The sequence below is a fragment of the Eschrichtius robustus genome, chromosome 14 (assembly GCF_028021215.1).
Source record: "Eschrichtius robustus isolate mEscRob2 chromosome 14, mEscRob2.pri, whole genome shotgun sequence".
NCBI lineage: Eukaryota > Metazoa > Chordata > Mammalia > Artiodactyla > Eschrichtiidae > Eschrichtius > Eschrichtius robustus.
In genome coordinates, this window is record NC_090837.1 from 29,100,329 (window position 1) to 29,127,162 (window position 26,834).

The window sequence follows — 26,834 nt, forward strand, 5'->3', positions numbered from 1 at the left end:
CGCTGCCGGTTTTACTTAGGACTTTATTTTCATGTGTCCACGTCACCCTTCTTTCCCACAGGGTTGTGATGATAAGCGCACCAGTTGCTGAGCCCCTACTGTAGGCATCGTGCAGAGCGCTTCAAAACATTTTTTATTTCATTTAATTTTCGTATTGGCCTCATGAGGTTGGAATTATCCCACTTTTTTTGTAGATGAGAAAGCTGAAAACTCTGGGAAGTATATTATTTTAAAGTCGCATCACACAATTATTAAGTGATGGAAGGACGATTTGAACCTAGGCCTGTCAAAATCTAATGGCTTGTTCTTGATACTTATTCTACCAGATGGCCTTACCAAGGCAGCCAAGAGAAAGGCTTACTTAGATGCTCAACTGCTTGAACATCAGCAGTTGTGAAGAAATATATTAGCATAGGGCCATTATGGCGGTGGAAAGTTAAATTTTATTTCATTCTTCCTGACAGCCAGGACAAGAAGAGAAACTTAATGAAACTCTTTAGTTGGTCAGAGAGTATACTAGTTTTCTCCCATTTCTAAATTCTAAGTTCCTATTAATCTTTGAACATTTATACTAGTGAATTTGTTTGATATAGAGGATAATGATTTTATAATTTAACAGTCAAAATAAAAGTATCTTCTATGTAGCTGTTTCTTTTGTCAAATGCATAGCTTTTTTTTCCTCATTAAAAATGTAACTTGGAAAAAATGATTTTATGGGGGAGCTGGGTATAAGCTAATGATTACATAGTTTCACTCTCCTTACTTTTGATACAGAAACAGCAAACTAGGGTCTTCCCTGGCGGTCCAGTGGTTAAGGCTCTGTGCTCCCAATGTAGGGGGCATGGTTCGATCCCTGGTCGGGAAACTAAGATCCCACATGCTGCATGGCGCGGCCTAAAAACAAACAAACAAACAAAAACCCCCCAGCAAACTAAAGTATATGCTGATCATGGATTTTAAGCCCTCAGTGGCCATGGTGTTTCAGAAATCCAGGCTTGCTTAGGCTGCAGGAATTATTTTATTGCTGAATTTCAGCCTGTTAACTGTTCAAAACTATTCTCTTTTTTTTTTTCTAGTATTAATATAAAAACTGTCCAAAAAGCCTACTACTTCTCTCTTATAAAATATTTGAGTTCTTAAGCTAGTGCTGTTGTTGATCAGTTTTGATCAAGTCGTTGAGAATACTTTCCTTGGAAAAATGGAGCATGTTCAGGGCATCCTTCTTTCCTTCTTCCCCTACTCCACCCCTGATTAGCCCATCAGCAGGTTCTGTGCGTTCTGCTCCTGATTCATACCTTGCATCCACTGCTTTTCTTCCTGGATGCTGCCACCACCAGGCTGGCAGCCCCGTTGCTCCCCAAGACAGTGACAGTGGCCTCCTCACTGGCCGCAGGCTTTCACTTTGACCTTCTCTGCTGCTTCTTTCATATGGCATGACTGACCTGGAAACCTATCTCGCACCAGCTCACGCTCTTCCTAGCATCCTCCAGGAGCTTCCCATTGTACTTCACATCAAATTGAAACTCCCTGTACTGTCTTTCAAGGCCCATGTGATCTGCCCCCTCCTGTCCTTGCAGAAGCTTCCAGGGCCCTCCCACAGCTGCCACCTCGTTCCAGACAGAGCAGCAGCTCCCCCAACCCTGCAGTGAGTTGCTACCCCACTTCAAGGTCTCTATTTAAAGGTCATCTTCTCAAGGAGTCTTTCCTGCTGTTTTCTTTCTCTCCCTTTTCTGTCCTTAATGGCATTGATTACCAGTTGTAATTATTTTATTTGATTGCCTTTTTTGGTCTCTTTTCACTAACATGTAAGCGCTATGGGGCAAGGACCATTCCTGACTTGTTTGCTGCTTTATCATCAGTGTTACCAGTAGTATTTAGTAGGTCTTCAGTAAATATTTATTGAAGGAACGAGGGGGATAGGAGTGAGCTGGCGAGAAGGTGGATGTACCTATTGATACTGCTTTGTTTCACCATGAAAAAGAACAGATAGACCTAGACACTGCCCAGAGTTTGGTCACATAGGAAAAAATTGTAGAATAATCCTCAGAGCCATTTATTCATCCTAAAAGTTACCGGGATTCTGTGTCTTTTTGGCAGGCATAGTTTGCCTTTTGTGTATTCAGCTAATGTGAATCATATTGATAATGTGACTGTGTGATAATTCAGCCATATGCTGAGGTTTCTACTCCGAAGACTGGAGTACTACCTTAATTTAAAACTATTATTCACCTCTGTGAACATCTGTGAATTTTTTTGAAACTATGCCTTAATTCCCACCAGATAGTCCTGTGGTTCATCAGAATTCGTGATTCCATTGAGGTGAGGCCGTTTCAGAAAGTGCTGTGTGAACAGCGGGGCTCTGAATGGCCTACTGGGTGGGATGTATTCCCTCTGGTACCTTATTGAGCAGGCCTGCTGAGTGGGATTATCTGATTATCAACATTTGAGATTTAAAATGTCTGCTAAAGATGACAGTGCTTCTTAGGTGATGAGTTCTTTATGACAGACATTTCATACTAGAACTAGTGTGGTTTTTAAAAGCCATTCTATGTTAATTTATAGGAAGATATAGTTTTTCTGTTTCCTGGGACATGAGGGAACTTGTCTAGTAAATCTTAAGAGCATCAGATATTTCAGAATTAGTTAAAAAGAAGAGTCTAAACCCCAGCCTTGATTCTTGCAGCATTGTTAAAATGCTCTTTTGAGAAATACTGAACTGAATTTTTGGCTTGCTATGCAAATCATCCCTCTTCCTAGTGTGTAAGTACTTTGATAACGTTAAAATATTTTGAAACTTAATGTTTAAATACTATTTCAGATATTTGATTTTATTTTGTATCATCACATAGTTAATCTAGCCTTCTAATTAAACTCAACCTAATAAAAATTAATAGAATCAATAAATCAGTAAAGTTGTTACTTTAATTGAAAGAACTAATTTACTGCATTTAATAATCTCAAACCTTGCTTAGGCCTACCATCAGCTTAGGTTACTGGAACTGTTGAAAGTGAAGTCATGGGATTGTTGAAAGTGAAGTCATAAGATTGTAGGTTTTAGAGGGATTCCTTAGGTCTTGTTCTGTAAACAGAGGTGGCCAACCTTTGAAGAAAGGCTCAAAGGTGTCACATGAAAATCCTAGGTGCTGTACTGGAAGTTTCCAGCTGTTAAGTTGTGGGTGCCTTTCCCCAGAAACAATGTCATCAGTGGTAGGTAGCTGGGACGCTGGCCCCTGCAAGTGGGAATGGAGGAGCAGGGTAACAAAAGCACACTGATACTTGTGCGGGGCTCGGAGCCTTGGAGGCTTCTCTTCGCTCTGTCATTTTGTGCATGTTTGGCTCCTCAGGCTCAGATTACCCATTTATGGATGAGTGGATTGGGCAAGATCATTTCCAGGGTTCCTTTAAGCTCTGCTGTCATGTAATTGGGATTTTCTGATTCCTGGGTCAGAGTCTGAGCAGGGATTTGGATGGCAGAGTAGTGCAGGTGGTCAGGCACTTCATACTTAACCACCTTTTCTTATTTATTTATTTATTTATTTATTTATTTATTTATTTATTTTATTTATTTATTTTTGGCTGCGTTGGGTCTTTGCTGCTGCACGTGGGCTTTCAATAGTTGCGTCGAGCGGGGGCTACTCTTTGTTGTGGTGCGCGGGTTTCTCATTGCGGTGGCTTCTCTTGTTGCGGAGCATGGGCTCTAGGCACGCAAGCTTCAGTATTTGTGGCTCACAGGCTTAGTTGCTCCCTGGCATGTGGGATCTTCCTGGACCAGGGATCGAACCTATGTCCCCTGAATTGGCAGGTGGATTCTTAAGTACTACAGCACCAGGGAAGTCCCTAACCACCTTTTCATATTTGTGTGACTTACCAGGTCAGATTGAATAACTGAAAGTAGTGTATGTTCTCACAAAAATTTTGGTACTCTTACAGGAAAGCATTTTCAGTTTTTTGTTTGTTTGTTTGTTTGTTTGAATAAATGTTCTTATTATTGGAATAAGCCTCCCTAAATAGTCTTTTTTTTTTTTAAAGGAATTCCTTTATTTTTATTTTTTATTTATTTATTCATTTATTTTTGGCTGTGTTGGGTCTTCGTTTCTGTGCTTTCTCTAGTTGCGGCGAGCGGGGGCCACTCTTCATCGCGGTGCGCGGGCCTCTCACTATCGCGGCCTCTCTTGTTGCGGAGCACAGGCTCCAGTCGCGCAGGCTCAGCAGTTGCGGCTCACGGGCCCAGTCGCTCCGCGGCATGTGGGATCCTCCCAGACCAGGGCTCGAACCCGTGTCCCCTGCATTGGCAGGCAGACCCTCAACCACTGCGCCACCAGGGAAGCCCGCATTTTCAGTTTTATAATAGAGGTCACTGAAAAAATCTTACAGGACTTGTACCTCCTTCATTCTTTGAGCACTTCATTACTTGCTAGTGCAAAGTAATGAAGCTTATCTTATAATTTCCAGCTTATCTTATAATTTACCTGTCCCAGCCCTGATTTCTGCCAATTTCCCGAAGTCCTGGTTCCTTTGAGTGGGAATCGGCTAGGAATGCTCTTGCAAACTGGGGTGCTGTTGTTTCTCCCTCTTTTGGAAGGCAGAGCTAGGAAATAGATCGTTTTCTGAAGTTGTATAATACCTCTTGGTCCAGTTCGCCACTGCAGGGCTCGTCTCTCCTTCCCACATGTTAGGTTTGTATATTCTTTTCCCTCTGTTGCTGATTCCCAACAATATAACTGTATTTACTAGTTTGCTCAGTGCTACAGTACATACAAAACAGTTTCAGAATTTTTCACCAATGCTATTACCAACAACAAACCTACTGCATAAAATTGTTTTTCTTTGTAATTCTCTTTACCCTGAGAATGTATCATACCGAAGATGTATATCCATGTACTCTCAAAGAGGTTACTCTCTCTTATGGCTTGTCTTAATACTGTATTTCTCCCTCCCTCTTCCTCCTTTACAGAGTAGACACTCAGTAAATGTTTGCTGAGAGGTATTCTGTGCCCTTCTGTGAGCTATTCCTGTCCACAGTACTTTCCTATGTTAAATTAATTACCATTTCTATAGGAGTGAAGTATAATTAATCTACCAAAAGCACTAATGTTCTGAGCAGTCATATATAAATAAATAAAAGATAATATATAATATGAAAAATGTAACTATAATAATTTTATATAACACTGAGTATATAAATAACAGTTATATATTTATCAAACTCTAGTATATACACACATATATTAAACCCATTTTGTCAGTGTCTTCATATAATTTAAAATTATTTATTGCTTATATATCATTTTTAATTCACAGAACCCAAGATTCCTTATTTTCTGGTCTCAATTTCAGCCAGTATTTCACATTAGCATCATTAGGTCAACAGAAATGTGGGTTTCAACTTTATTTTTCATCTTAAGAGTTAGGAGGCATATAAAAACATTATTTATGATTTTTTTTTTTGGTGGTATCATCATAGGCTCTAAGGTATATAAATTCTCATTAATCATTAAAAAGAAAAATCACAGACTGATGGAACAACCCATCAGTTGTTGGGGAGAAGGAGTGAGCTAGGAGGAAAGATAGTTTTGGGTGGAGGGAAAGAGGTAGAGATACATATATATTTGAACTTAGGACAATGAAATTTAAGAAATGTAGACTGGGGAAATTAAGTTTTTTAGCATCCAGTATAAATATGTTATGTATTCTTTTTGTTAAAGCTATTTAATAAGTGATTCTCCTTTAAAAATAGCTGTTTTTTTATTTTGGAAGTATGTTTTAATCACCCAAATTGACAGAAATACGTAACTGTACATGTTCTTTGGTATTATGTCTCGGTGATGACGAGAAAATGTTAACGTTGGTGCAGCCAAATATTGTTCAGTCTGGTTATTCTTCATTCATTCTTTTTTTTTTTTTAATTTATTTAATTTATTTTTTTATGGCTGTGTTGGGTCTTCACCTCTGTGCGAGGGCTTTCTCTAGTTGCGGCAAGTGGGGGCCACTCTTCTTCGCGGTGCGCGGGCCTCTCGTTACCATGGCCTCTCTTATTGCAGAGCACAGGCTCCAGAAGCGCAGGCTCAGTAACTGTGGCTCACGGGCCCAGTCGCTCCGCGGCACGTGGGATCCTCCCAGACCAGGGCTCGAACCCGTATCCCCTGCACTGGCAGGCAGACTCTCAACCACTGCGCCACCAGGGAGGGAAGACCCCGGTCTGGTTATTCTATAGATGATCCTCTACTGGAAGAATTACTAAATTAATTATATGGTTGTGTCTCTTCATGTATTAAAGAAAAACAACCATTGTATATTAAATAGGAGTTTGAAACATTTCTGCTTTAATTGAAACGATCAGTGTAACTTTAAACTGGAAATATATTTAGGGAAGAGCCCAAGAGTCTTTTAAAGATCTTTTTAAGGTATTTAAAAGTATTTTAAGTGGTACCTTTTAAAGGCCTTTAAAGTATTTTAAGTTATTTTAAAAAGAAAGCAAGAAAAAAGTATTTTTACTTTACTTTCATTAATTTATATATGTATATTAAATATGTGTATATGTTTTATATCTTATTACAGTTAAGCATGTTCTTCCCATCTTATTCTTTATTATTCTCTTATGGGTATTTTTTGTTTGTTTGTTTGTTTTTGTTTTTGTTTTTAATTGAAGTATAGCTGGTTTACAATATTGTGTTAGTTTCAGGTGTACAGAAAAGTGATTCGGATATATATATATATTTTTTTTTTTTTTCAATTCTTTTACTTTTTAAAAAAAAATTATTTATTTATTTATTTATGGCTGTGTTGGGTCTTCGTTTCTGTGCGAGGGCTTTCTCTAGTTGCGGCAAGTGGGGGCCACTCTTCATCGCGGTGCGCGCGTCTCTCATTATCGCGGCCTCTCTTGTTGCGGAGCACAGGCTCCAGACGCGCAGGCTCAGTAATTGTGGCTCACGGGCCTAGTTGCTCCGCGGCATGTGGGATCTTCCCAGACCAGGGCTTGAACCCGTGTCCCCTGCATTGGCAGGCAGATTCTCAACCACTGCGCCACCAGGGAAGCCCTCTTATGGGTATTTTTAAATTTAAATCCCTAAGCAGGACCTTCTAGAAACTTGGTCGTTCTAATACCTTTTTTTGTGTGTAAATTTTCATAGATATAATGAAGCCATAGTCAGAATAGCTCAGATATGTTTTGTCAATGATAAAAAACCCAAAATCCTCTGAAAGTAACTTTTTGTATTTTCATTACAGGTAAATTGGAATATTCACATTGTACAGAAACAGAGGTAAGAGAAATCCTCAAATATTTCTCAGTAATGCAGCTTTGAAGTTCTCTTTAGACTAACTTGAGTTCTGAAATATCTCACTATGGGTTTTTGGTTTTCTGATAAGAATGTACTGACAGTAAGTATATATTTTTTATATTTAGGAAGAGTAAAATGTGAAGAAAAATCAATTATCTCGTCCATAGTTTTAAAATGTCAAGGTGTGTTATAAAGATCAGCTTAGTCATAATTTTAAAAATTTCCTATGTTGTTGTTTATGAAATGGAGTTAACTAAGATTCAGAGCCCTTAATAAGAAGTAGTTTACATTCAATTTTTTAATAATCCAATCTAGTGTGTCATAATAAATCTTTTAAATGTGTTGGACTCCTATGGAGTTGCCTGGGAGTAGGAAAAAATAGGGACTTGGGAAGTGTTTCAGCAAGATCACTGATGAATTAAATGCTTTGTCATTTGTATAAGTAGGTTTATTATTTTCTAATAATTTAAATAATTTAAAATTCTGATTGTGAAATTTAATGTGACTCCATGTGTCCCTTTTAGAAATTTCAGTGGTGACACTGAAATATGAGGGCAGCATTGATGAATTATGTATGTGTGGTGGTCTTTTCTGGAGCTGTTGCGTCATCCTTAATTAGGAGTCTTAGGTCTTTTGTTAATGGCAATGCCTAATTAAGGATTTAAGAAGTTATTTTTCTAATTTTATAATACATTTACATGTTGATATAGGTTTTATTAAATTTTAATTGTTATTTTAAGTAAGATGTAAGCTTCCTAAGGGATTATATTCTATAATAAAGAAGTAAAAATAATTTATTCTTTTTTGCATTCAGAAGTTATTCAACGCATTTTATGTTTTCTGTTCAACTTGAGAATTAGAGGTAATTTCTTCCAAATTAGCTGTAAAAATGAGCAAGAACTTAATATTTTTATATTGTGACTATTTTTGATGTATTGTTCAATATGATATAAAGGATTGGGATTTGATTTGAGTCCAAAAATACAAGTTCTGTCTGTGGTTTCTGGTGTGCATCTTTCTAGCTATGTAATTTTGAGCAAGTAGTTTTTTCTCTCAGAACTTTGGCTTTCTTACTTATAAAATGTTAAAGATAATCTCTGTTAATCTCATGGGTTGTAAAATTTTTAAGTGATTATATAGGTGAAAAAGTTTTATAAACTCTAAAGACACACTATTATCTACATCAGAATGATACAAATATAATCAGCATTCATCTGCCTTTAGGTAATGAAATGTGAGGTTTTTACATACAAGGCATAGTCGTAAATCTCATTATTCTTACTATGTTTTGTTGCCATAAAATCAACATGGTTTTAACATTTTGTTTAGCACTTGCTTTGTATAGGAATGTCACTTCATGTTATCTCCTCTTTGATCCATAACTTGGATCACCAAAAGAATTGGAATCTAAACAGAACTCTCAGATTTTTTTTTTTTTTTTTTTGGTCTGTTTGGAGAGGGAAAATCATGAGAAAATAAAAAGTTCAGTGTGATATTCAGTTTACAGAATGGGTTCAGGGTATTTTTTAGAGTAACAGTGGTTATTACCTCTGGGGAAGAGATTGCGATTGTGTATGGTGTTTTATCTATATTGCTTGGATTTTTTTTGAAATGAGAATGTCACTGTATATTACTTTGATAATTAAAATAATAAAAAGAAGGGGCAGTAGAGGGAGTGGGAACTTTTTCAAGAAGTTTGACTCCAGAGAAGGAGAAGATAGTTTAAGTAGGAAGTTTTGTTTTGTTTTGTTTTTTAGCTTGGGGAAGACCACACATTTGGTGTTGGTAGTGGTAGAAAGGGGGCAGAGAGAGAGACAGAGAGAGAGAGGGGGATTTTGCAAAAATGTAAAGCAATACCACCGCTTTCACTATTTTTTTTTGAGTTTCTATAAAAACGTTACACATATTAACATATTTAATATTATTTTTAAACAATTTAATTTGAATGATTCAGTCAAAATTTCTCAGTTTTAATTTCTAATACGATAAATGTTTGATAGATTATAGCTCATATAAACAAAAGCTCCTTGGACTCCCTGGTAATTTTTGAGTGTAAAAGGGGTCCTGAAGCTAACTAGTTTGAGACTGTTGGGCTGGGGCCTGAAGAGCAGAGATACTTCTTCCTGAGAAATGGAATTGGGGGTCCAGAGAGGTCAAACCAGAGCCCTAAGGTGGATGGTGGAAGGTGAGGAAAGCCGTGATATAGGGATGAAGCCAATCTGTTTTGAGAGCGAGGGTCAGAACGGTGACTTCCAGAGCCTCTTTTCACCGTGAAATTGCTTTTCTGTTGAGAAAAGAGATTCCCTGTATCTCCTGTAAGTGAGAAGCCCCACGGGCCCTCTCTGGAGTTGGGTCCACTACAGCCAGGGCTGCGAACCCGGGTGCATGTGGGAGGAGTGGGAAGGGGCCTCGACCACCGAGAGCACGTGGAGGCCCACGGTGCACGTGCACACAGCCTCTCCCTGGGAGGAGGGAGGGGCGCGCCTGAGCTCCGTCAGCTGCCCATTTTCTTCACTCTGGTCTCGACCTAAGGCGGCTCGCTGTACAGGTCGAGCCTTGAGCACGGAGCTGGTGAATGAACACGGTGGGGTCGTGGTCGTGGGAGCCGGTGAATGAACACGGCGGACGCTTGCGGCTACCCGTGGGGGAGAAGAAGGTCCGACTCCTGGGGAGGCTCCCAGACCCGAGGGGAGCCGCAGCCCCCTCACCTTTTCACGTGGCTGAAAGACGTGATTTGAAGTGTTTGACTGTTTATTTTAATAGTTTTCTTAGTACATAAAAATCATATTATGAATTCTTTTCTAGTTTTACTGATAGTCCTCTTTTTCATGCTTTACCTGTATTCATAAAAACCAAGCAAAACTAGGACTTCAGAGAAAGCAAGGAGGCCATACATAGGCATATTCAGTCAACTGTTAACGGGATTTTGTACCACAAGAATAGCTTAATGTTTATTAAAATCAGGTGTTTTTCCATATTTATCACTGTGTGGAAATTTTTTTTAGTACACTGGATTATACGAGTATTTTCCAGAGTTTGAACTCATGAAAGGAAATCTTTCATGTAATTTGTTTTAAAAGACATGCAAAATTTTTACTTTAATAGGCAATATAATTTTTTTTACAACTTTGTTTCTATTTTTTGAAGATATAATTTATATACAGTAGAATTTAAACTTTTTAGTTAAAATTATTCGAGTTTTGACAAACACCATCTCCACAGTCAAGTTCAGGTTCTGTGTCCCTCCCCCCTCCCCCGTTCCCCCCCACTCCCCCTCTTGTTTTTCCCTCCCCACCCCACAACTCCTGGCATCCACTAATCTGTATTCTGTCCCTTTGGTTTTGAGGAGGACCTGCAAGGTAAATAGTGTGTTATTCTCCCTCGGCCTCCCCTCCCGGAATGGCTCACAGCTCAAATTGGTAATTTATAAACTCTTGAGTGAAAAAAACCAAACAAAGTCTTGCGTGACTGACCTGTACTTGGGATTTGCTTGTCAAGGAAGCAGTCCCAACCACAGTTTAGGGGAGCTTTCACTCCCAGTTTACAAGTTTTTCCTTCTGCCATTATTTAAATAGTCTTGTGGGTTATATACTCTTATACTTGAAGAAAAGGCTTAGCAGTTAAAAATACTAAAACATAAAAGATCTGAATTTTCAAGCATCTTAATTGAGACCTTTTCATTGTTTTTAGCTTTCCAAATTTCATCACATTCTGTCTTCTATTAACTACAGTTAATTATGTAGCACTCAGAAGCCCTTTCCCTTTAGCAGGCAAGAAGGTTAAATGAGTAACCAGGACAATCCTGTTCTGTTCTCCTTGATGGATTTGCTGTATTTTAGGTGGAATTGGTTAAAGCATTATATAAAGTTAAATAACTTTTGTCAATACTTTAATCTTGATAGAGCTAGTTTGTAAAAATCAGAGCATAGCGGAAAAATTTAAGCTTTACTGAGGGAAACTATGAAAAAGGTTCATCTTCCCATCTTAGAAATAAAGTTCATGTGTACTGTATGTAAGTACTTACTGTTTCATTCCCACATACATCTTTAAAAAATACTTTAGAGCTTACTCTATGCTGAGTTACTGTTATAGGCATTAATTTAATTCTCACAACAAATTTATGAAGTGGATACTAATTATTTGCATTTTGGAAATGAGAGCTAAAGTACGGAGAGGTTAAGTAACTTGCCCAAGGCCGTATAGCCAGTATGTTGCAGAACCACATCTCTTCACCTTTCTTATGTTTGTGTTTATCCAGCCTTTATTTGTCTGCTGTGTGAGGCATCTGCATAATGCTGATAATTAATTTTGTGCCCCATTTGGGACAGTGAAATTGTCCTTATTCTGTATATGCTTCTCACCTATGACTCTTTTGGTCCTGGCATTATGTAGCCCGGGAATATGATCCTTTTGAATGGAAACCAGGCAAAGGAGTGAACGAACGCCATCCATGAACCTCCAGCCCCATTGTTAGGTGAATGTAGGGTCTGTACTGGAGTAATTTGTGAATTAGTCTGATTCTAAATTACTCAGAATGACTCAAGAATTACGCTGCATATCAATATTTTAACCTCCTTGGAAATCAGACCTAGAATTAGTCTGCTTTGTGGGGAAACCCAAAAGATTTTGAGAATGAGCCAAGAAATACATCATAGTATTTGGACTTATTGCATTCTGGTTATGTACAGTTTTTGATACAAACTGGACTATGTGAAAAATTTTAATGTTTCCTGAGCAGCCTAAAATAAACTGCCAAAGGTAGTATGTGGGTGTTTGCTGCTTTAATGCAGAGTATAATACGAAAAAAAATATCCATTTTGTCTTTAGCTAAATCAGCCCCCTGTACTTTGATTTTACCTCTGGCTCATGTAGACTCATGGTGATAGTTGGGTGAGTAATCTCTCTTTTAATTGACATTTGATAGCCCTCAGTTAATTTCAAAAGTAAGTAAAAAATTAACATGAAAGAAGTATGTAATATCTTTACAAAAATGTTTGCATCAGCTTTAGCTGCATAGTGAGCCTTTTTTTTTAATTAATTAATTTATTTTTGGCTGCGTCGGGTCTTCGTTGTTGTGCGTGGGCTTTCTCTAGTTGCGGTGAGTGGGAGTTACTCCTTGTTGCAGCGTGCAGGCTTCTCATTGTGGTGGCCTCTCTTGTTGCGGAGCACGGGCTCTAGGCATGTGGGCTTCAGTAGTTGTAGCACACGGGCTCAGTAGTTGTGGCTTGCGGGCTCTAGAGCGCAGGCTCAGTAGTAGTTGTGGCTTGCGGGCTCTAGAGTGCAGGCTCAGTAGTTGTAGCACAGGCTCAGTAGTTGTGGCACACGGGCTTAGTTGCTGCACAGCATGTGGGATCTTCCCGGACCAGGGCTCGAACCCATGTCCCCTGCATTGGCAGGCGGATTCTTAACCACTGCACCACCAGGGAAGTCCCAAGCCTGTTTTATGTGATTGTGAAAATAGTATTTGATACCAAACTTAGTAAATCTAGGAATATCTAGCAGAAACAAAAAGGTATTACTATCACATCTGCCCTTTTATTGGAAGGCATTGTCTGATCTTAAACCTTGATTTAAGGGTTTATAAATAGGATTGTGTGATAAGTTAAAATGATGATACGTGTTCTTTAAAAGGATTGGAAGAGTAAGTTCAAATTAACTGCTGGTAACAGCAGCATTTTCTCCTTGATCAGCAGGCTAAAAGGAAGAGGAAGTATACTCACATTCCGCTTCCTGTCTTTTTGGATTAAAGAATCCAAACATGCCTAAATTTACACAGCCATTTGATTGACGTTAACTTATATGGTCTGGAAATCAGTTTGTGTGCCCTCAGAGTAAATTGTGTCTACCTTTGAGTTGTTACTTCTGAGTGTCAGTACTAATGGAGGTTGGTAGTGAGATATTGATGATGTGATTTCATGTATCATCAGATGTAGACTGGCGGCATCATGATAGCTCCTCTATCTCTCTCTCCTCTGCCCCCTCATTCCCATCGCTCCCCTCTCTTCTCACTCTGTCTCAGATAATATTACCAAAATGGCCTTTCTGTGGTACAGTCATACATGTCGTAAATACAGGGGACATTTGTGGAGCCCTACATCAAGGATACCCTACATCAAGGACACAGGACAAAAACTCCGGAATTAACCGAGCCCCCATAGCAACTGCTGCCATGGGCTCTCCTAATCTAAACCGGACAGCCCCCTGACTCCATATTAGGCAAAATAATCACCATGTAGTAACGTTGTAGCATCCTGACCAATCACCTAATGCCATCCTGACAGCAGGAATTTTCTTTGTCTTGAGGCTATAAAAGTTGGCTACTAGCCCACAAAGGGGGTCGACTTCCCTGGCTACCAGGAAGTCAGCCAGCTGTTCTTGCAGCGACCCTTTAAGGCCTGCTGTTCTGGCAGCGACCTTCTCTTTAATAAACTCTATCTTCCTTACATTCTGCCTTGTGTCTGGAAATTCTTTTCCAACCTGCACCCGGACCACAACAACATTGTTTGACCATAGGACACAAAATTTATAACAAGTAGTGTTCCTTTGTGTAGTTTTTACTATATTTGAAGACCAGTGACAGTTGTACTCTACGTATGTCTCACAAAGGATTTCAGAGTAACCAAATTATCTGGGAGTAAACATTTTATTCTTGAAGGAGCAGAAAGTTTACCTTTCAGGTAACTTAAGCACTTCTAAGTACTTTGATAATAGAGTAGAAAGTTTTCTTAATAACTTGCCTTATCCAGGGGCCATATCAATCTGCCTTAATGAATAGTTTAAATTTTAAATGTTTTTAATAAGATAAAATAGAAATTTTCAACACAGATAATACAATGCTGATAGTATCAAAGTGGAAAGGAGCTAGATTTTTTAAAAAATTTATTTATTTTATTTAATTTATTTTTGGCTGCATTGGGTCTTCCTTGCTGTGCGTAGGCTTTCTCTAGCTGCGACGAGCGGGGATTAATCTTTGTTGCGGTGAGCGGGCTTCTCGTTGCTCTGGCTTCTCTTGTTGCGGAGCATGGGCTCTAGGCACATGGGCTTCAGTAGTTGTGGCACGTGGGCTCAGTAGTCGTAGCGCACGGGCTTAGTTGCTCCGTGGCATGTGGGATCTTCCTGGACCAGGGCTCGAACCCGTGTCCCCTGCATTGGCAGGCTGATTCTTAATCACTGCGCCACCAGGGAAGTCCAAAGGAGCTAGATTTTTATTTCCTTTTCAAAGTACCTTTCTTCATTTATAGAAATTATGTTAGCTTGTTGTATTTTGTATCACAGGCAGATACAGAGAAGAAAGTAAAAATAACTTCATACCCTACCATCTAGTTGTAATGACTGTTTAGAATATTCTTCTAGACATTTCTTCCCATATATACATAATAAAGTTGACTTATTCTTTGAGCACCTTTATGTGCTACTCTTAGGGATACATGCATCTTTGCGTAAATGACAAACTTGGCTTTAAGGAGTTAGCCAGGCTGATGGAAAGGGTTTGGATATGGAGTGGAACTTTCCAGGCAAAAGGACATCATAGTGAGGACTCAGAGAGCAAGCTGTTGTTGAAACTGACAGAGAGTAGGATGTCAGCATGGAGAGTGTGAGGGGGAAGGTATAGGAAATGGAGGCAGACAAGTGATGCCAGGTCTTAGAGGCTGTATTAAAGATTGGATGTAGATCCAGTGTCTCTTCAAGGGAAAAATCATTTCCTTCTGAAATTTTCTTCTGTTTCACTACGGTCATTCTTATTTTGCTATGTATCTTCATTCGTTTGTTGTTAGGAGGGGTATCGTTTTTATGCATTCACATTTCATCAGTTAAAGCATCATTTAATTAAATTGTTTTTGTAGTCACATAAGTAGAGTTGTATGAATAGGTTTGGGACTAGACTCAACTGACCTGTGGTAAACGTTCAGCTCCCTACCTGGTGACCTAAGAGTAGCTAGCCTGTTCATGGCCAGTAGTTGTCATGGAGATCAGTCAGTATGGTCTCTAGAGGACTGGGGAGTGTGAGATGGGAAAGTTAGCTAGATAGAGGCTGATTAAGAGTGCTTCTGCTGTTCAGTGTGGTGTCTCTTGGCATCTTCCCTAAATTTTGTAGAGATTTTACTGTATTTGGCAGATATTGTAAGACATATTTAAAAGAAAAACCTGTTAGCAGTAAAATTGATGTTGTGCTATTGTGATAATTACCTAATTTCTTTTGATGATGGTGTTTCTTAATTTTTTGTGAGAGGTTTATTGAAATGTAATTCACAAACTGTACAAGTCAACCGACCATTTAAAGTGTGTGATTCATTAGCTTTTGTTATAGTCACAGAATTATGCAGCCATCACCACAATCACTTTTAGAACATTTTTGTCACCTCTAAAAGAAATCTGTTACCCTTTAGCTATCATCCCCCATCTTCCCACTTCCTGTAGCAACCACTAATTTACTTTCTTTCTGTATAGATTTGTCTGCTCTGGACATTCCATGTAAGTGAATCATAATATGTGGTCTTTTGTGACTGACTGTGATTTTCACTTAACATAATGTTTTCAGGCTTCATCTGTGTTATAGCATGTATCAATACTTCATTCCTTTTTATTTCTGAATATTCAACTGTATGGATAGACCATATTTTGTTTTTACCCATTCATTAGTTGGTCGACATATGAGTCATTTCCACCATTTGGCCATTATGGATAACACTCCTATAAACATTTCTGTACAGGTTTTTGTGTGGATGTAAGTTTTCATTTCTCTTGGATATATACACAAGAGCAGAATTTGTTGGGTCAACTGGTAACTCTGTGTTTTAACTTTTGAGGAACTACCACACTGCACCAGCAGTGTATGAAAGTTTTGGTTTTTCCACATCCTCGCCAACACCCCTTATCTGACTTTTGTTCTAGCCATCCTAGTGGGTGTGAAATGGCATCTCGTGCTATGGATTTGCATTTCCCTGATGACTGATGATGTTGAGCAGAGCATGTTTTCATGTGCTTATTGGACATTTGTACATCTTTGTAGAAATGTCTGTTTGGATCCTTTGCCCATTTTTAAATTGGGTTATTTGTCTTTTTATTATTGAGTCGTAATAGTTCTTTATATATTCTAGAGACAAGTTCCTTGTCAGATATATGATTTGCAGATATTTCCCCCCATCCTGTGAGTTTTCTTTTCATTTTTTTGATGGTATCCTTTCAAGCACAAAAGTTTTTAATTTTGATGAAGACCAATCTTCTGTTTTTTCTTTCTTGTTTTGGTGGCATATCTAGAAATGCATTGCTAGGGACTTCCCTGGTGGTCTGGTGGTTAAGACTCCATGCTTCCACTGCAGGGGGTGTGGGTTTAATCCCTGGTTGGGGAATTAAGAATCCCGCATGCCGTGTGGCACAGCCAAAAATAAAGAAAGAAAGAAAGAAAAATTAATTTTTAGATATGGTATGAAGGGTCCAACGTCATTCTTTTGCATGTGGATATCCATTTGTTCCAGAGCTATATCTTGAAGAGACTATTTTTCTTCATTGAATGCTCTTGGTACCCTTATCAAAAATCAGTTGACCTGATGTGATTATAAATGGGATTGTTTTCTTAATTTCGTTTTTGGATTGTTCACTGTAAATATTTAGAAGTACAATTTATTTTTGTATAATGATCTTGTATCCTGCAATCTTGCTGAACTCATTTATTAGTTTTAGTAGTTTCTTAGTAGATTCCCTAGGGTTTTCTATGTACAAGATCATGTCATCTGTGAACAGAGATAGCTTTTCTTCTTCACTTCCAATATGGATGTCTTTTATTTCATTTTCTTGCTGTTTCTTTTTTTTTAAAGCCTTTTTAAAAATAATTAAATTAATTTTTTTTGGCTGCGTTGGGTCTTCGTTGCTGTGCGCAGGCTTTCTCTAGTTGCGGTGAGCAGGGACTACTCTTCGTTGCAATGCATGGGCTTCTCATTGTGGTGGCTATTCTCTTGTTGCGGAGCACGGGCTCTAGGCGTGTGGGCTCATTAGTTGTAGCTCGCGGGCTCCAGAGCACAGGCTCAGTAGTTGTGGCTCATGGGCTTAGTTGCTCTGCGGCATGTGGGATCTTCCTGGACCAGGAATTGAACCCGTGTCCCCTGCATTGGCAGGCGGATTCTTAACCGCTGCGCCACCTGGGAAGTCCCTTGCTGTTTCTTTTTAAAAAGTGTTTTTATGGAACTCAGAGTCAGAGGGTGGAGTAATCCCCCAAACTCTTTAAGTAATTTACTTCAAATCTGTTTTATGAGAGAATATTGAAATATTTGAATGCTAAATCAGACTTTTGAAATAATATTTATATAATTTATATTTCAAGTAGAAATATAAACTATTTGTGTGTTGAAACATAGTTTGGCCTAGTATAACTGAATTTTGAGCTGTTTTTTGTTTCCCCTTAGGATCATTTTCTATTTAGAGTATCAACTTTATTGCAAGAGTACTTTCTAGAATATAAGTTTAAAAGGTATGTATGGCTTTCCAGTGAGGAGTTGGTGACTGACTTTACTTGTTGCACTCTCATGTTTTTATTCAGAGGTGTTTTTTTTAAAAAAAATTAATTAATTAATTTTTGGCTGCGTTGGGTCTTCGTTGCTTTGCACGGGGTTTCTCTAGTTGCAACGAACGGGTGCTACTCTTCGTTGCGGTGTGCGGGCTTCTCATTGTGGTGGCTTCTCTTGTTGCAGAGCATGGGCTGTAGGTGCTCAGGCTTCAGTAGTTGTGGCACGCAGGCTCAGTAGTTGTGGCTTGCGGGCTCTAGAGTGCAGGCTCAGTAGTTGTGGCGCATGGGCTTAGTTGCTCCGCGGCATGTGGAATCTTCCCGGACCAGGGTTCGAACCTGTGTCCCCTGCATTGGCAGGCGGATTCTGAACCACTGCGCCACCAGGGAAGTCCCAGAGCTTGTGTTTTAATACATAAATAAGTAAATAATTTGGTTAGGATTACATGAACATGGCAAAAATGAGAACAGTGGATACATGCTTTGGACACAAATATTCCCTCTTTAGAGGCAATAGTACGTGATTTCTTAAACTTATTTATATAAATTTGGCTTTATTAAACTTGGAATTTTATTTTTTCTTTCTGCATGGTTAATAAAATTAGGTAGTTAATTCCAACATAATAAAAAGGAGCAAAACAATTACCATTTGTATTATTTGGTACTTTTCTTATTAAGGTATTTTCAAATATATTATTCTATTACTATTACTATTACTATTACTATTATTCTATTACTGTTATACAGCTTACACAGGAAAGAAATTTAATAAATTAATTAAAAATGGATCCACAACCTGTAATTGTGAAATGGGCCCAGGGTCTCATGGTATTGGACCAGTAGGTATGGCCTGTAATTATGACTGCCATGTATTGTTAGAAGTGTCCCCTGTTGTTTTTGCAGGAGTCATTGTTACCAGATCTGATTTTAACTTGGGAAGGGAGGAAAGCAGAATGCTTACAGGAAAGCAGCTGGCAAAAGAATTGAAGGAGATTGTGACCTTAAAATTTTTATTTAAACAGCTTGTTGTTTTCTGTTTTAAATTCCTTTGTTCTGGAAGGGACACAGGCCCTTTTAAGAATGGGAGATAGGAAAATTCTGCAACCCATGACAAGCTGTAAAAGGTTGCTAAGGAGATTCTGATGAGAAGGGGTAGTATTTAAATGATCTGTTACTGAGTTCTGACTTTAAAGGGAGGAAATGAAAGGAGGAGGGTGCTTTAATTTCACTCCTTTTAACTTTTAGAAAGCATGCAAAAGCAAGAATCTTCTTTTTCCTTAAACACATAATCACTTGGTTTGGATTAAATTAATTTGTGTGGTGTTAACATTATATTTTAAAATATTTAAGTATAGCACATTGAAAAAAGTGCATAGATCATTAGGTTGTAGCTTGATGAATTTTTACAGATAGTGATAATATTGTATTTTAATGTCACTTAAATGTACTGTATTATTATATATGTCTTTGAAGAATATTATCTTAAAATGTTCGATTTCAAGTGACCATCAAAGTGATAATTTCAAAGCATTACTGATTTTTAGTTTCTGTTTTTAATTACATGTTGCATTCCCCCACATTCTTTCCCAGTCTCCTGCTTGTTAAAACAAAAACTACGGGAAGAATTTCTTCCGGGAAGGAAGCAACCATTCTGTTTGGAACTTGTTTAGAACAGTGCTGTCCGATAGAAATATAACGGGGGGCCACATATGTAATTTTAAATGTTCTAGTAGCCACGTTAAAAAATAAAATGAAACAGGTGAAATCAGTTCTTATAATATATTTTATTTAACCCACTCTTTCTGAATTGTCAACATGTAATCAATATGAGAATTATTATTATTATTTTTAAAGTTTAATTTTTATTTATTTATTTATGGCTCTGTTGGGTCTTCGTTTCTGTGTGAGGGCTTTCTCTAGTTGTGGCAAGTGGGGGCCACTCTTCATCGCGGTGCGCGGGCCTCTCTTGTTGTGGAGCACAGGCTCGAGACGCGCAGGCTCAGTAATTGTGGCTCACGGGCCTAGTTGCTCCGCGGCATGTGGGATCTTCCCAGACCAGGGCTCGAACCCGTGTCCCCTGCATTGGCAGGCAGATTCTCAACCACTGCGCCACCAGGGAAGCCCAATATGAGAATTATTAATGAACTATTTTGTATCTTTTTTTCATACTCTTTCAAATCTGGTGTGTATTTTGCTTCAGCACTTCTCAGTTTGGGCTAGCCACACTTCAAGTGCTCAATAGCCACATTTGGTTAAAGAAATAGGGAGAAGAAGGAATGGAAATATTTAAGAAATGAGAAATTTGAAGGGACCAGAATAGTTTTAGTTCTGAATTATCTTTAAAAAATCATGAGGCTTAGTGGGGAGGCAGTAACAGAATGTTGAGGGGCTTGGTTAAATCTTGGTAAAACAGTAGATGCCTATTCTCAGATATACTGAGTAGATTCTAGGTAGGCAAGGGGGAGAGAGATTCCAGGCATGAATAACTGTGCTAATGAAGGAAGTGATTTCAGGGGCACCTGAGTCACAGAGTTGATTACCAAGCGCTTGAAGAAGCTATTGGAGACTAGAGTCCTTTTTCAACAAACATTTCTTGAGCACCTGCTGTGTCTAGGCTCTCTTCTAGGATTTGGGATACACCAGTGAACAAAACAGACAAAAATCTTGGCCCTCAAATATTTGCATTATACTAGGGGTAGACAGAAAATAAATATGATAAATAAGTAAACTATAGTATGTAGAAGGTTATGAGTGTGTTGGAGAAAAGTAATATAGAGAACTGTGATGGGGAGCATGGTGGTAGTAGTGATGGTGGTAGGTTTGCATTTTTTAACAAGGTGATTAGAATGGACCTCCCAAAATAGTTACAAATGAGCAAAAGCTTGAAGGAGGTAAGGGAGCAAGTATCTAGATATCTGGGGAAGAGCATTTCAGACAGAGCGAACAGTACTGCTCCCGTCTGAAGGTGGGAGAGTATCTGCTGAGCTCCTGTGATGGCAGGAGGCCATTGTGGTGGGAGCAGAGAGGAATGGGGTACCAGATCACCAAGGTAGTGCTTCTCCAACCTTAATATGCATACAACCCCCCTAAGGATCTTGGTAAAATTTAGATTCTGATTTGGTTGGTTTTGAGTGGAGCCAGAGATAACAAACTCTCAGGTGCTGCTGCTGCTGATGTTAGGACCACACTTTGATAAGCAAGGATGTAGGGCCTTAAAGGCCATTGTAGGACTATGTAAATACGAGACTTTTGAGATCACCAAAGGAATGAGGGTAGACAGAAAAGAGAAGGGGCTAAGGGCTGAGCCCTGGAATACCCCCAACATTAAGAGGGTGGTGAGACAGGGAGGAACCAGTGAAGAAGCCTCAGAAGAAGTGACCAGAAAAGTAGGAGGAAAATCATGTGAGGGTCGTGTCCAGGACACCAAGTAACTAAAGCACATCTAGGAGGAGGAAGTGGCCTACTGTATGAAATGCTGTCTAACAGGTAAGTGAGATGAGAACTAGGAATTGGTTATTGAGTTTGACAGTGTGGTGGTTGCTGACAGGCGGCGTTGGTGTAGTGGTATGAGGGCAAAAGTCATACTGCAGTGAGTTTAAAAGAGAAAGAAATTGGAGACAGTAAATAAAGGCAACTTATTGAGGCATTTTCCTGTAAACTGTGGGTATATCAGTTAATCTACTACATAACAAATAACTCTGAAACTTAGTGGCTTAAAACAACAAACATTTGCTCTGTCACCATTCCTGTGGGTCAGGAATGGCTTATCTGAGTGCTCTGGCTCATGTTTCTCAGGTTTAGTCAGGATATCGGCCAGGGTTGTGGTCATCCTAGGGCTCAGCTGAGGGACGGGGAGGGGCTCTGCTTCCACGATGGCTCCCTCACACAGCTGCTGGCGGGGGCCTCAGTTCCTCACCGCATGGCCTTCTCGTAGGCAGCATGGCGGCTGGCTTCTTGCAGAGAGTGTGACCCAAGATCGAGAAGCTAGAATGTCTTTGATGCCCTAGCCTTAGAAGTCACATTCTGTCACTTGTGCCTGTTTTCTGTTGGTCCTGTGGACACAGTGTGGGAGGCACTACATGAGAGAATAGGTGCCAAGTGTGGGGACTATCAGGGGCCACCTGGGAGTCTGGCTAACCCGGCGAGCTGGGGAGTTAGGACGATAGCTGGAGAGGAAGGTGGGATCCCAAAGAGTTCTTAGTTTTTGTTTTATTTTTGTATTGAAAAGAGGAGTAACAGCATATTTGTATCTTGATCCAGGAATGATCCAGTATACAAAGGAAGACTGTTGATGCAGAATAGAGGGGAGAATTGCTGGCGAATTATCCTTGAGGGTGGGAGCTAGAGCACAAGTGAAGGACTTGGGAATCGGCGTCACACAGGATGAAGACAGTCCATGTGGAGTAACAGGAGGGAAGACAGAGTCTGTGTGTATGGAAGGTGTTCAAAGGCAGTTAGATGTGATGGCAGGGGGTTTGTGGACGTGCTCTTCTGATGACTTCAGCCCTCGCAGTGACATGAGCAGCAGGGTCCTTCTTGGCGTGTGGGCATGGGAGAGGAGGAGGGGAGATAGTCAGCTGGGACAGTGGGAGAGTCCATGGGCTAAGGAAATGTTGGCTTCTGGGTTGCATTAGCCAACCACATGAGAGGCAGAATTGTAAATTTAAAGCAAGATCAGTCAGTACAGTTTTCTGTTTTGCTCCAGCCACATTCAGTTGTCAAAGGCAGGTGAAGAGTGGGGTTTAACCAGTGTGTGGTGTAGTCAAAGGAGGTGAGGGAGAGTGAAAAGAACATAGGATCAATGGATTGGAGATCCTGGTGGGGTCAAAAGATTATTCGAGTCAGATCCTAGAGGGAATGAACTAGAAAGCTAGAAGGAGGTTTTCAAAGAAAGGGACCCTTGAAATGGAGGTGATGGAAAGTTGCACTTATTGGTAATGAGGGAGTCCTGAATATTGACACGGCAGTGGGTGGCACAGAAACGAGAGGCCAGGGTGTGGAAAGGTCCTGTTAACATCACCAAGAGTCGAGGGAGGAGAAGGACAGTGAAGCCGCAGGTCACGTACTGGCACTGTGCGGGGTACAGTCACAGATGAGAGCAGCGAGGAGGGCAGGTGTGTTCTGGGACAGAAGAGGCAAAGCTGGGGAGCTTTTTTTTTTTTTAATTTATTTATTTTTATTTTTGGCTGCGTTGGGTCTTCGTTGCTGCACACACGGGCCCTCTCCAGTTGTGGCGAGCGGGACTACTCTTTGTGGCGGTGCGTGGGCTTCTCCTTGCGGTGGCCTCCCCCGTTGCGGAGCATGGGCTCTAGGCATGTGGGCTTCAGTAGTCGTGGCACACAGGCTCAGTAGTTGTGGCTCGTGGGCTCTAGAGCGCAGGCCCAGTAGTTGTGGCACACGGGCTCAGCTGCTCCACGTCATGTGGGATCTTCCCGGACCAGGGCTCAAACCCATGTCCCCTGCATTGGCAGGCGGATTCCCAACCACTGCGCCACCAGGGAAGCCCAGCTGGGGAACTTTGAGGGGGAGTCAGGGAGGTGGGCGAGGAGGCACTGTGAGAAGCAAGGAGGACATCTTCCCAATTCCAGGCCCAGCGATTTGAGAATTATTACAGAAAGGCCAGCCAGCACCAGCACTGCCCCTGGGGAGATTCAGGCTTAGGTTAGAGCAAGAAGGGGAAGGGGGAGCATTCAGAGAAGTTGAAGATACAGGGAACCCTTAGATGTGCACAACGGAAGGATTTCAAGAGTTGGGGAGGGGTGGACCCAGGCCTAGAAGAGGGGACCGTGGAGCCTCGTGGGATGCGAGGTGGGGAGGTGGGTCAAGGGCGCCTGTGGCTTCTGTCCCCGTCGCCATCAGTGGGGACACAGGCAGGGTGGTCTTAGTGCTGGTGCAGGTCTCAGGGCAGATGAGGTGTAGGGCGGTGGGTGCTGGAGAGGAGTGTGTGGGGCTACCTGTGACGCCAGCAGGTGGGAGACCCTGACTTCTCCCTGGCAGTGGAGCAGGCAACTGTTTAGGGAAAAAATGACAACAGCCCTTCTCACCTGGGTAATGACCGGGAGAGATGGCGGGGAAAGCAAAGTCAGACTTCAGTACTTGAATTTGCTGTGTTGGTGAACTAGCTCTCAAAACAAAACAAAACAACACTGATTTCTGTGGTCTAAATACTGCCACTTGGCCAATTTTAAGCCAGCAAAAGTTTAACCAACCAGCTTGCAAAATTCTGAAATTCTGCCCCCGGGCTCCTGATTAGTGGCTCTGGGCTCTGCAGCGCGCTGTAGGGCTGACTCCGTGTCTTCTCTTTAAAATCATTTCGCCCCATTTGGGAGCTTTGGAGTTAGGCAGGCCCGGAACTAGTACTAATCCTCAATTTTGCTTCTGTATAGCCCCTAACCTTAGTGAGTCCCAGTTTCCTGTCTGTAAACTGATGATATTACCACCTGTCCCTGGGGTGGTTGTAAGGATTAGAGATCAGATAGGAAAAGTGCCTAGAACAGCTCCTGGGATGGCAGATACTATTGCTATTATTATTATTGTCATCACCTTAATGTAAAACTTTGTTAAAAGGAATTCACAAATCAGATTATATACTGCATTTTCATATGCAAACGTAGGAGTAGAGATTGCAGTTAATGTTTTGGAGAGCAATTTATCATTGAAGAGCATGGGTTTAATCCATTAATTCTATTTCTAGAAACTTTTTCAAAGAAAATAACTCTGAATGTGTGCAAAAATGTAGCAAGAAGATATTTATTTGCAGCACTTTTTAAAATAATTTATTTTATATTGGAGCATAGTTGATTAACAATGTTGTATCAGTTTCAGGTGTACAGCAAAGTGATTCAGTTATAATGCAGCACTTTTTATAAGAGAGAAAAGTTAGCATCTGTCTAGCTGTCTCACTGTTGTGCAACAGAAGACTCTACATTATTAGAAACAAATGGATGGAATAGAATTGTTTATGTGGAAAGATGGTCCATTATGGTATAAAACAGATTATCAAGTAGTAGTAGGTACCAAATGATCCAATTTTTATTAACAAATATGAACAGGACAAATATAATGAACTGTTAATAGTGAGATATAGATGAGATATATATTATATATATATAATGTTCTTTTATTTTTTAATGTTGAAATACATATATTTTTAAAATTAGGGATTATGCTTCCATTTATTGGGTCAGGTCATAAGTGTTTTTCATTAAAAATTTTTTTTTCATTGAAGTATAGTTGATTTACAATGTTTTAGTTTCTGGTGTACAGCAAAATGATTCATTCATATATATATTCTTTTCCTTTATGGGTTATTATAAGATAATGAATATAGTTCCCTGTGCTATACCGTAGGACTTTGTTGTTTATCTGTTTTATATATAGTAGTTTGTATCTGCTAATCCCAAACTCCTAATTTATTCCCCCCCCCTTCCCCTTTGGTAACCGTAAGTTTGTTTTCTCTGTCTGTGGGTCTGTTTCTGTTTCATAGATAAGTGCACTTGAATCATATTTTAGATTCCACATGTAAGTGATATATGGTATTTGCCTTTCTTTGTCTGACTTCACTTAGTATGATAATCTCTAGGTCCATCCTATAATGTTCCTTTAGATTGCTTGTATTTTCCGAGATTTCTAATGGATATATTTTGCTTTTGTAATAAGAAAAGAGACATCATGGATATGTGTTGGGGTGGAGAGGAGGTATGTGAGGTGAACATACATTTGCTTTCTTACTAATTCTGAGTGACTCGAGCATTCTGCACCATTTGTCCAAACTCAGACCCAGTCCTGTGACTAAGCCCGGCATGAGCAGAGGAGGCAACAAGCCATGCTCATTGCCTTAGAGCCTGGCCACAAGTCAGCGATAGTGTAGTAGATTCCCATAAAATTCAGTGTCTTTAGGGATTTCGATGATTTTCACTAGGAGAGAAAATCGAAATAGGGTTGAGGTGGAAAGCATCTGACAAGGTGACCCAAAAGAAAAAAATGTGAGACATAGGGGAAAGTTAGCAGTTGCAGGCCGTCCTAAAAAGATGAACTGCAATTTCTTTTAAAGGCTTTCCAGGAATATTTTTGAATTAGCACAATCCATTTTCAAGAAACAGGACCTTGTGATCGTCACAAGTTACTCAAGCAATTGGAAACCAGGAAATTTGATCTTATGTAAACCAGTACATGAGTCACACAGTCAAACAAATATAGTAACAAAGCTGAGAGATCCAGTGTGGTTCTTATACCAGATGACTTCTCAGATAACTGAAATATTTTCTGCAGTTTGTTTACCTTGAGCTAAGTAAAAAGCAAGTTGCATGTCCTAACAAAGTTATCTTTTATCCTATTGTTCAGCAGGTACGAGAGTAAGTCAGGTTTTTAATTATGTGTAGAGTACTAATAAAAGGGAACATTAGCACTGTTAACTGTAAAAGTCGGGTAATTAAAGGGAGAAAATAATTTACTGGTTTTAGTAAAATAAGCAGCCCTGGAAAGGAGCTAGACCAGGAGAGTAGCCCCTGAGCTAGGGAGGCGCAGAGACACCCTCTCCCCCTGCCCTCCCACTCCCTCCTCCCTCTTTCTTTCTTTCTCCTTCTCTCCCTCCTCCTTCTCTCCTTGTACCTCTCTCTATCCTTTTCCTTCTTTCTACAAGAAAGCACCTACCCTGTGCCAGACACTGTTTTAGGCTTTGAGAGTATAACAATGGACAAGACAGACAAAAACCTCTGCTTGTGTGGATTTACATTCTACTGTTTATAGATAACATGCAAATAAATATATATAAAATAATATATGGTATTAAGTGCTATGAAGGAAAATAAAGGAGGGCAAGGGAATAGAGCATAAGTGGGCAAAGGGGTGGAGTGGACAGAGAAGAGAAGGGTATATTGTAGGAGTGAAGTTCTCTTTCATGGTGACATTTGAGCAGAGATCTGAATGATGTGAGGGAATAAGCCAGGCAGAAGAAAAAGCAAGTGTGAAGGCACTGCACATAGAGGTACCCAGGTGGTCACAGAACATCAAGGAGGCCATTGTGGCTTGGGGAGGTGGTGGGTGAGGTCAGCCAG

General features: G+C 40.0%; 1 protein-coding gene across 2 annotated transcripts in view; it reads left to right on the forward strand.

The window, feature by feature from the left end:
* Positions 1-26,834, forward strand: part of SPIRE1 (spire type actin nucleation factor 1) — a 213,904-nt gene that overhangs the window by 36,891 nt on the left and 150,179 nt on the right. For both annotated transcript variants that reach the window (XM_068563759.1, XM_068563760.1), the window contains exon 2: positions 7,228-7,262. In XM_068563759.1, the coding sequence (XP_068419860.1) occupies positions 7,228-7,262 (35 nt within the window). The remainder of the gene's footprint in view (positions 1-7,227; positions 7,263-26,834) is intronic.